The sequence below is a fragment of the Leucopleurus acutus genome, assembly GCF_964270905.1.
Source record: "Leucopleurus acutus genome assembly, chromosome: 1".
NCBI classification, from domain to species: Eukaryota; Metazoa; Chordata; class Mammalia; order Artiodactyla; family Delphinidae; genus Leucopleurus; species Leucopleurus acutus.
The window spans coordinates 29,004,440-29,015,601 of NC_139142.1; the positions used below are offsets into that span (position 1 = coordinate 29,004,440).

At 48.8% G+C, this 11,162-nt stretch overlaps 1 protein-coding gene across 2 annotated transcripts in view; it reads left to right on the forward strand.

Annotated features, from left to right (window-relative positions):
- The window catches only part of ZFYVE1 (zinc finger FYVE-type containing 1), a 49,471-nt gene extending 42,693 nt beyond the window's left edge, over positions 1 to 6,778 (forward strand). For both annotated transcript variants that reach the window (XM_082852361.1, XM_082852362.1), the window contains exons 9-12: positions 1,887 to 2,057; positions 2,798 to 2,978; positions 3,508 to 3,621; positions 5,117 to 6,778. In XM_082852361.1, coding sequence (XP_082708487.1) covers positions 1,887 to 2,057; positions 2,798 to 2,978; positions 3,508 to 3,621; positions 5,117 to 5,349 — 699 coding nt within the window. In that variant the 3' untranslated portion in view covers positions 5,350 to 6,778. The remainder of the gene's footprint in view (positions 1 to 1,886; positions 2,058 to 2,797; positions 2,979 to 3,507; positions 3,622 to 5,116) is intronic.
- Positions 6,779 to 11,162: the final 4,384 nt, after the last annotated feature.

Genomic DNA, 11,162 nt, shown 5'->3' on the forward strand with positions numbered 1-11,162 from the left:
GCACAACTTTAAATAAACTAAAAATTGCTGTATAGTTACATTGCCTTAGCAAATAAAACTTTATTTTTTCATATTCTCCTCACTCATTTTCCGTATGTGTATGTGTACCGTATGTGTACAATTTGTGTGCCACTTTTTTCTCATACACAATTTTGCTTTGTTTCTACATTGTTTTCACTTTTCACAGTTCTCATTTGTAATTACTGTGTAATATTCTGTCTAGTATTACAGTTCGATTTCATTCATGCTGTTTATGATTTTTTTTTTATTATTATCGAAGAAAATGCTATAGTGACCATCTTCATGTAAGAGAGACTTTGTTTTGGAGTATATTCTTCTTGAAGTATATTCTGAGAAGTGGAATTACTATGGATGGACCTTTACTGTTTTTAATTTGACTTTTGAATTCAAGATGTTGGGAAAACAAATCTGTTCATGAGGCAGTGATATGGTGCTTTCATTCTGCATTAAACCACCATTCACACTTGGAATTACCCATCAGTCACAACACATCCAAAACCTTTTTCCTTCACGGAAGAAAGATAAGCGATTTTCTCTATGGGACTTACTTTACTTGGTTGGTGTTCCCCTTGCTGGGTGATTCCGGTCAGCCTAATAGGCCTATCTGCAGATCCACCTTTTAGCTTTCCTGGATCCTGCAGATACCAGAGAACTGAAGATTTCCTTATTGTTTTGTCATCTTCTTTCCAGTTTCCAGCTGCACTGGAATTGGTTACTGCAGAGTGGTCTCATTTCTGCAGGCCGTCCCCTTGACATGATGGTCCAGGCCATTCTGTCCCAAGGATTTAACGTGGTCTTGAACTAGTATAACTTTCTCACTAGATTTCTTTGATCAATATCTTTTGTTTTCGATCTGTGTTCTTTCTTGTAAAAGCTATCATCCTTGTGGTAGTTTATATTCCAAGAAAACAGTAATACCAGTTTATTTTTAGGCTGTATTCCTCATAGTCCTTGGGATTAGGGAATATAGGCTCCTCCCCTTCTCTTTGTTCACTCATTCATCACCATACGTTGTTGAGTACTATGTGCCCAGAACTGAACTAGATACTTACAAAAAAGAAAAAGGATTATTGTTCTCAGTTCAGTCTAATAGGGAGTTGGATGTATAAAGAGACATTGCACTTACATGTGGAAATAGGATTTCTAGAGATGTGCAGATATTAGAGGAACTGAGATGAAGGGTTCCTAACCCAGTCTGGGGTGGGAGGCCGCCTGGAAGAGATGTCCTCTTTTTTTTTAATAATTTATGTTAACCCTCTTATTTATTCACTTATTTTGGCTGCGTTGGGTCTTCATTGCTGTGCTCGGGCTTTCTCTAGTTGCAGCGAGTGGGGGCTACTCTTCGTTGTGGTGCGTGGCTTCTCATTGTGGTGGCTTCTCTTGTTGTGAAGCACGGGCTCGTGGTCTTCAGTAGTTGTAGCACGTGGGCTTAGTAGTTGTGGTGCACAGGCTTAGTTGCTCCGCGGCATGTGGTATCTTCCCAGACCAGGGCTCGAACCCGTGTCCCCTGCATTGGCAGGCGGATTCTTAACCACTGCGCCACCAGGGAAGCCCGAGGTGTCCTCTTTACATAAGTATTTCCTGGGTTGTGTATCTCACTTACAGCAAAGTAAGTTCTGAATTGAACAGTTGTACACCAAGTGTTATGGTCACCTTGAAGAGAATAATAATATCAGCAATGACTCATGGGTGTGATATTGTCTAGAAGCCAGAGGGATTCCTGGCCCATCCCCGTTCTTCTCTGCCAGGGAGTTTGTGGTTCTGAGTTGGCTGTGATGAGTGTATAACTTGTTTGAGACCCCTCTCTCTCCTTCTTTTTACTCCCTTTGCTCAGAGCATGATGGGAACCTGCATTTTCATTTCAGACTGATGGATTTCTGAAGGACAACAACAATGCTGCCCAGCGCCTCTTGGATGGGATGAACTTCATGGCTCAGTCGGTGTCTGAGCTTAGCCTTGGGCCCACCAAGGCTGTGACGTCCTGGCTGACAGACCAGATCGCCCCTGCCTACTGGAGGCCCAACTCCCAGATCCTGGTATGGTGTGGCAGGATGCCCTGCATCCCTGGCACGGCCCATTCTGCTTGTGCCGCTTTGCCCTGTCCTAAGCTTGCTCCGTGAGGGAGGCTCTGAATTTCTCTCTCCGATTAGCTCTCAGAGTGTTGGAAAGGGTGGGGTATGTTGAGGCAGCCAGTGTCCTCTTTGCCCACTGATTTCCCTTTGTTATTTTGCAAGTATTTTCCTTGCGGTGGATTTTAGTTTCTTTCCCTGCAAGGGCCAGTTATTATTGGTCAGATGTCTGAGGTCATACGTATAGCATCTGGAGGAAAAGGGGCCATTAGAGGTCATTTAGGGTCATCCTCAGCTTGAGACATAAACCGCATGGCACCTACAGAAAGGGAGCACCCAGCTTTGGCCCAAGCACTTGTGACAGGAAACCCGTCCCTCGTCAGCTTCCCAGAGGCTCTTCTGAGAAGCCGTGAAAGCAGCGAACCCTCATGGCTCTCTTAGCTGGGATTGGTGTAGTCCCTTCTGGAACCCTGTGACTCAGCCAGATGGATTTGGTACCTTTCCAGGCACTTCTTGGAAGAAAATGTTAATCACAGCTGTGCTTCAGTAGTGGGTATTTTCATGTGGCTGGAGATCTTAGGTCCCATCCTTTGGGATCATCGGGGGTCCTGCCATTCCCAGATGGTCCTGGGCATCTCCCCTGGGTTGACTTTCTCAGCTGAGCAGACATGAATGTTACCTGCCTCTCTGTTTTGGGCTTGGAACAGAGCTGCAACAAGTGCGCTACATCCTTTAAAGATAACGACACCAAGCATCACTGCCGGGCCTGTGGGGAGGGCTTCTGTGACAGCTGTTCATCCAAGACCCGGCCAGTGCCGGAGCGGGGCTGGGGCCCTGCGCCCGTGCGGGTGTGTGACAACTGCTATGAAGCCAGGAATTCCCAGTTAGGTAACGTGGGGCCCGGGAACTGCATGGGTGGAGGGGGAACCTCTCTCCTTGGCACTGGGTCTTGGGAACGGGACTCCCACCTGCCTGACCCTGTTCCTCACCACGTCACTCTTCTGAGAGTAGTTGCTCCCCGGTCTTGCCCAGTCATCCTCTAAGCTCTTTGTTAACAGGGTCCTGGGGTGCTATTCCTTGCGGGGCGGGGGGGAGGGGGCGTGTTAAACCTGTCCTGTGTTTACCACAGGCTTTAGACTGAGTCTTATCTCTGGAGGAGGTTCTAGGTCATGCTCCTTGAACCCTTCTGGCTCACTGTAAAGGAAGGTTATAAAATAGCCCCAGAGGGTTGAGGTAAAGGACTAACAGATCTCACCGGCTGCAGTGTTGGTGCCCATAGCCCAGACCCTTGCCATCCTTGCAGGACAGCACAGTGGTACCCTGGGAGAAGCATCCAGAATGCTCTGCTGTTGCCCCTGAGTTCTCCATTTGGGAAATGACTAAGAGATAACAGCTTTTCCTTCATCATTGTCTGCAGATGTTACTGAGGCACAGGCGGACGATGAAGGCGGGACGCTGATTGCTCGGAAGGTGGGCGAGGCCGTGCAGAACACTTTGGGAGCTGTGGTGACAGCCATTGACATACCACTAGGTGGGCCTGGCAGTGCCTCTCTTGGGTGCAGTGTATGCGGGATGAGGGCTTTCATAGTGCCTTGGGCTGTTGTTTTGTCAGTCTTACTGACCTAGATTGAGTTGGGCAGCAAGGAAGTGACTGAAAATTTACATTTGCTTCTGCTGAATACCTTGGTGGTTCATGTTTATTCCTGGAGGCCATCCTCTTATATCATTTATTGCTGCATAACAAACTACCTGAAAATGTAAAGGCTTAAAACAACCCGCATTTTATCATGTCTCACAGGAAGGGCAACTGTTTTGCTCCAAGTGGCATTGACTGGAATTACTGCTGGATTTTCCAGTTTGGTAGCTGGACTGGTCTCGAGGGGCCGAGCCAACCTCACTTACATGCTGGGTAGCCTGGCAGGGATGCCTCGAAGGCTGGGCTCAGGAGAACTCCCCCCGCCATTCCCCATATTCTCCAGGCGTCTCCACGTGGTTTCTCCAGTGGTGGTGGGCTTCTTACATGGTGGCTCAGGACTCTGAGACAGGCCTGGGCCTAGAAACTGGCTCTTCTGCTACAGTCTGCTGTAGTCACAGAGCCTGCCTAGATTCGAGGGAGGGGGCAGGTTATCAAAGAATTTGTGGCTGTCTTTAATCCGCCACACCAGCCAAACTGTTATTCCTTTAAGATTTAAGACAGCCACTCACCTCTGAATGTGAGGGGTGCTTATAACCAGGATGGGAAGAGGGAGAGGACGGGAAGCCCCGCCAGCGTGTGGAGGGCTTAGGCAGGGCTGGCCGGGCCTAGGGTATTTAAGCCCATTGTAGGGGAGAGACCAAGGGTTCCTGGGTGGGTGTGATGGAAATTGCTGGATTAGATTTAATCACTGTGGCTCACAGAATGAGCTGATGGCGAGTTTTTGACTTCAGGGTGTGGGAGTACATGGATTTGTCGAGGCTTGATGCTCAGGTTGCATCTGCTCTCGGGTAACCGGGAGGGGCAGGGGCTGCCCTTGGCACAAAGTCTGCCAACTGTGCTCACAGGTGCTCACCTGCTGAGCACTCACTGGCCATTGGGTCCCAGTGCATCAGACACATTATTTCTTGTAATCCTGTAACCACGTTTGAAGGTGTGTTGTTAAAGATGAGTAAACTAAGGCCCTGAGAATTCAAGGAACTTCTTAATCCCGCAGCTACCAACTGACTTAGGCTCAGTGGAACTGGGGTGAAGGTATGTCCTGACTCCAAAGCCCAAACTTCTTCATTGTTACTCCACTGGTTCTTAATTCAGCCCCACTTTAGGCTCACTTGGAGAGCTTAGTAGATACACAAATGTCAATGCCTAGGTCCCAGCCCCAGAGATCCTGACCTGGGTGGTAGGCGGTGAAGGAGACCTGGGTGGAAGGGGGTGATCTGTGTGCAGTTAGACTGAGAGCCAGTGAAGTGTCTGCGGATGGCTTCTTGCCTCGTGGAACTCGGGGTGGTGGGTCCCACGTGTGCCGCCTGCCATGGTTCCTTCCGTGCTGCAGGTCTGGTGAAGGATGCGGCCAGGCCGGCGTACTGGGTACCAGACCATGAGATCCTGCACTGCCATAACTGCCGGAAGGAGTTCAGCGTCAAGCTTTCCAAGCACCACTGCCGGGCCTGCGGACAGGGCTTCTGTGACGAGTGTTCCCACGACCGACGGGCTGTCCCCTCTCGAGGCTGGGACCATCCTGTCCGAGTCTGCTTTAACTGCAATAAAAAGCCTGGTGACCTTTAACCCCAGCTCCCTCTCCGAGTCCTTCACAATTCCTTAGGTTCTCAGGGTTAGAAATGAAATCTCGCTGAGGTAGGCCCTCCTCCTGGTCACCTGTTGTGGTATGTGTCCTCTCTGCTCATCCTGAGGCCACTTTCCCACGGTGGGGGGTAGGACAGTTGGCGAGCCAGGGTGAGCCTGGTGGCGGGCCTGAAGGCACGAACCCCTCAGGGCAGGGGACCGAGCAGCTTATAGCGAAGGGGAACGAACCTGAATCCATCGCATTTTATTTCAGTTAAAAATTATACATATAACACACACACACACACACACACACACACACACACACACACACACACACAGTATATACATATGAAAGGAACATGGAGTGTATTCAGGCTGCTGCTGGCTGTGAAGACCTGCACAGTCTGTCCCCAGCACAGAATCTGGTGGCAGTGGCAGCAGGTCTTCCCCACAAAACCGAGCCATGTCCAAGGCCACGTCCAAGGCCACTGCGTTGCTAGTCACCTTTTGCTGCTTCTTTCCGAGCCTTCGAAGCCTTCATGCCCCTCAGCTGCTGGGGCAAGTGAGCTTCCCAGGTACTTCTCGCTTGGGATAGCCTGTGGAGGATCTCCCTGGGCCCTCCAGAGTCGGATCCCAATTCCTTGCCTAGGCCTGTCGTGGTCAGAGACCACCCAGCTTAGCATGCAGGTCATGGATGGGTGGCAGGTGGGGGGTACGGTCCTCAGACCTCAGAAGTCCAAGTGCAGGTGACGCGATGGCCCTCATACAGGGGGAACACGGAAGGAGATGGGCCTTCCCCAGTGTTTCCTGCTTGTTGATGCTTCCGTCTATGCGAGCACTTGGCTTTCCCTGCCCAGAAATAGAGCACCTGCTTCCCTCCCCTACCAACCCCCTTGAGCCCACCATCTACTGAGTGTTGCACTAGGGTTTTTGCTTGTTTTGAAGCATCTTAATTCTTTATTCCCAGACACACGACCCCTCTAGCTATTGGAGGGGTGATCATGAGAAATATTCCAGGGAAACAGAGCACAGAATGGACTGTTAGTGGGTTTTTTTTTTTTAAGTATATATAAGTATTTCAACAGACCACTAAGAAAAAATTCTCTCTCCGGTCCTGGCAAGAGAAATCAGATGAACTTTGTTTCTCAAGAGCTGGGACATCCATTTCTATCGTGACTGGAAAGAGACTGTTGTGCTGAAGTGCTGTCATCATGGTGGATTTTATCGTCAGTGGCCAAAAATGAAGAATTAAAAGTGACACAGTTCTTGACTGAACTGGTGGGTGGGCCGAGCTTCAGGGAGGTGCGTGGCGTGAGTGTTACTGTAACGTGAGCCCTGGAATGTGTTGGTCCCTCTCAGACCTGCTTCCTTACTGCCTCCTATGGCCTATGACCGAGGCCCTGCTCTAGTACTGTGTATTATTAAATTCGCCGTTATAAAGGAATCTTCCTGCGGAATATGGACTGTGCTGCTTCTTTCCTTTAACTTCATCCGTGTATCTTGCTACCTCTTTCTAGTTAAGAAAGTAGCTGGTGGCTTTTAGAGCAGAAGCCAAGTGAGAGGTATATTTTACCTGTAAATACCTCAGTTTATTCCCCGGCAAATCCTCTGTCATCACAGAAGAGAGTAGGTGTTACTCGTGACCTATGGAAACCCTGGGAAAAGACTTTTCTCGCTTTGTACCTGTCGCTCTTTGTTCCTCTGCCCTGCCTTGCTTTGTTCAGCTCCTGTTGAACAACCGCTATCCACTGTCTCCTGTTCTGTCATTTAGGGGCGCCCCTGAGCATGGGAGGATGCTGGACCACATAGGGAGGATGCATAAAAGTCTTCCGAACTCTCTTCCTTACGCTAGTCAGACCGGTAGAGGAAAAGAAGGTAACCCGGTGTCAAAATAACCAAAGGTTCTCTTTTCTTGCCCTGCATACCCAGGGTTCATCTTTTTCTTTTCTTTTTTTAAAAAATTAATAATTTTTTTTGCGGTACGCGGGCTTCTCACTGTTGTGGCCTCTCCCGTTGCGGAGCACAGGCTCCGGACATGCAGGCTCAGCGGCCATGGCTCACGGGCCCAGGCGCTCCGCGGCATGTGGGATCTTCCCAGACCGGGGCACGAACCCGTGTCCCCTGCATCGGCAGGCGGACTCAACCACTGCGCCACCAGGGAAGCCCCAAAATTAATATTTATTTTTGGCTGCATTGGGTCTTTGTTGCTGCACCCGGGCTTTCTCTACTTGCGGCGAGCGGGGGCTACTCTTTGTTGCGGTGCACTGGCTCTAGGCACGTGGGCTTCAGTAGTTGTGGCACACGGGCTCAGTGGCTGTGGCTCATGGGCTCTAGAGTACAGGCTCAGTAGTTGTGTCACATGGGTTTAGTTGCTCTCAGCATGTGGGATCTTCCCAGGCCAAGGCTTGAACCCGTGTGCCCTGCACTGGCAAGTGGATTCTTAACCACTGCGCCACCAGGCAAGTCCCAGAAAATTATCTTAAGGAGATCTTAAACTTCCAGAGGAAAAGTAAAAATTCCATTCCCTCCAACACATGGGGCCTAATAGATTTCTTGAGCAGGAGACCCCGTTGGCTCTGCTACTTATTAGCAGGAGACCTTGGACAAATTGCTTTATTCTCAGCTTTTTCTTTGGTATATAGGAGTGACCTTCACGTGCTTCGTACGGTTCTAAGAATTAAAAGGGAATAATGCTGGCAAAAATTGTTCATTCAACATACTAAGTGTCTAGATGTGGCAAGTGCTGGGGAAACTAAGCTTCCTCGAGGTTTCTGTGAAGCTGAGACTCAACAGATGAAAGGAGTGGAGGACAGCTTTAGCAGAGGCCCAGATGACGGAGGGACTTGTAACATGTGTCCTGAGAGCACCAGGTGGGAGGTGGAGAAGGGGCAACAGGGTGAGGCACATGTGACCAAATCTCAAGATGCCGCACATTTTATTCCGAGGTACAAGAAGGCGTTGAGTGCAGGGATCTTTGGGAAGGTCATTCCCGTGGCAGTGGCCATGTGGTGGGTGGCCTGGAGAGGCAGACTTAAAGGAGTGGGCCCAGGGAATTCCCTGGAGGTCCAGTGGTTAGGACTCTGTGCTTTCACTGCCAACGGCCCAGGTTCAATCCCTGGTCGGGGAACTAAGATCCCACAAGCAGCGTGGCGTGGCCAAAGAAAATAAATAAAAATGAAAGGAAAGGCTTTTACTAACATACATGAATGGAGAAATGGAAGAAGAAACTTGAGTTTAGCCTGCAGTTGTTTTCAGAGGTGGTAACATGCAAGATTTAGACCAGGGCAGATCGAGGGCTGACAGGTAAGTGGGGCTTACTTCGTCTCTGGGTGCCCTTGTTGGGGGACACCAAGTGTTGATCTGTGGACATTTCTGGTAACCAGTTTGTGCCACTGTTCTCATCTGTTTAGAAGGCTACAGCAAGCAAACAGCAAAGGGTTTATTGGAGCTCAGTGCTGCTGCCACCACCCCCTGCTCATTCGCTACCTTTCACTGTCACCTGGGGAATGGGGCAAAATGCCCTAACAGACCTGCAAGTGAAAAATGCTTCCAGACTGTGCAACGTACTAATCTTTGGGACACTAAGAAGCAAACATACCAAAATGCTTAATCAGCTTCTCTGCTGAGTTTAACCACTTCTCATATACTCTAGACCAGGGGTCCCCAACCCCTGGGCCGCAGACCCGTATTGGTTGGTGGCCTGTTAGGATCTGGGCCGCACAGCGGGAGGTGAGCTGCAGGCAAGCGAAGCTTCATCTGCTGTTGTTCCCCCGCCCCGCCCCCCACCCTGGTCCGTGGAAAAACTGTCTTCTGCAAAACCGGTCCCTGGTGCCAAAAAGGTTGGGGACTGTTGCTCTAGACCAAATGTTAGGTGCAGTGACTGCTCACTAAAGATAACAGATTTTGAAGATGTCCCCCACCTCCTTTTCTTAAAAGCCTAAGGGAAACATAAAACTAATTCTTTGACAACTGTATTTGCCTAGCAAGAAATTTGGGCTATGGCACAGCTGATGAGTTAGGGAGGTATATAGGGATAGAGCCCCACCTGTCAGAACTCACCAGGTATTCTGAGTAGTCAGTCGTCTCCACTGTCTGTGAGATCAAAGTTGGACTGAATAGCCACAGCGCCATTGAAATAGTACAGAATAGTGGCAAAGGCTCTTCACCAGAGGTGCAATACCAGTGACTGTAAAGAGCAGATCATGTAATGAACAAACTAGTATGTTGTGAGAACTTTTAACTTTGGGGGCAAAAGTATGAGTGATATTAGGGTCATGGCTCAGCACTTATGCTTTTTTGTGCTCTTGGGGAGAGGCATGTCACCAAAATTACTCCAAAAGACCCTGCTGTGACTGCGGTCACCAGGACCCTTCAATCATACAGCTATTTCCTGGGTCGGTATGTGCAGGTCGGTATGCCAAGGCTGTAAAGATACAGGGGTGATGTCTCAAAGATTAAACAAACACCTAAGAAATTTGGTAACTGGCAAGCTTCTTAGTCTTTGGTGAGTGCCAGAAAAGTTCATTTACTTAGTAATTAAATATGAAATGTTAGCACTGCATGTTTACACTCGCACCAAGCCACTTTGTGATTTCTCCTTAGCACTAGCTGTGTGTGATACACAAGTACTGTCAGCAAATAGAGGAGTGTGGAAAGTAGAGAACGTGATCTCTTCTGGTTCCAAGTCCCAGCTCTCCACTTAACAGGTCTGCGTGGAGGCAAGTCATTCAATTTCTCTGTGCCCAGAAAATGATGCTAATAGTTTTTATGTTATTACTACTGTCCTACCTCCTTCATACGTTGTTTTAAGGATCAAGTCAGCTAAGGTGGAGGAAAGTTATTTATAAAACCTAAGGCACTAAAAGTATTTGTTGTCACATATTGCTCATCTACCAGATGACCAATCTGATACTCTCATGCTTTTTGGATTGCTCTCTCTGTACCTAGTAGGGTTCTGGCAGGACACAGATGCATAACACTCAAGGGGGTAACTGAAGAGAGTTCAACTGGTGAAGCACCCTGGGCTAGCAACAGTGAGATGCAATTATCAGCTGTAGGTCTGAAGGGACAAATGGAGAGAAGTTACTGGAATCCAGAGAGCTGTGTTCCAGCAGAAGCTGTAGACTTGGGTAGAGGAACACAACCACAGCCCACCACACCCCAGCAGAAGGGGAGTCAGGGAACTAACAATCCCTTGGTCTTCTGCACTCTGCTTTCCTGCTGCTACATCCCATAGGCTGAACCCACCCTGGGCCAGGGAGCCTGCTGAGGTAGTCCATAGCTTCTTGGGGCACAGGAGCAAGTGGAAGCTTTCCAGCAGAGCCATTAAAACTGGTCTCAGTTTCTTCCTCACACTGGGTTTGAGAGATGTTGGTTTGATGCTACAGCAGCCAAGCATCACGATCTTCTAAACCATTAACAGAAGCAACATGCCATGTCTGGTTCTTTCTACGTTCGAGTTTATTGTTTGGTAGAAAGGCTCTTTGTATTAACGCGTTGTATAAACATCTCACAAACTGCTTCTCCTAGATTACAAAAGTCAAAGCCAATTTTCTTCGAGATGGGGCCCTTGAATCTGACATTCAGGTCACCATGATAGAAACAGGAGCTGCTGTACCTAACATTCTGGAAGGTACTTCAACATATGCATGCTAAGGCCTGTCTAGCATCTAAAAGGATCCATCTTTCCTTACAATGCCTATACATGGTAATGAATGAGAATCCCAGAGATCTGACACTGGTTATCGAGTGAGTTTGAGAAGGCTAGTTTAATGATTCCCAACTCAGCCGTAAAACCTCTAGAGACTCAGATA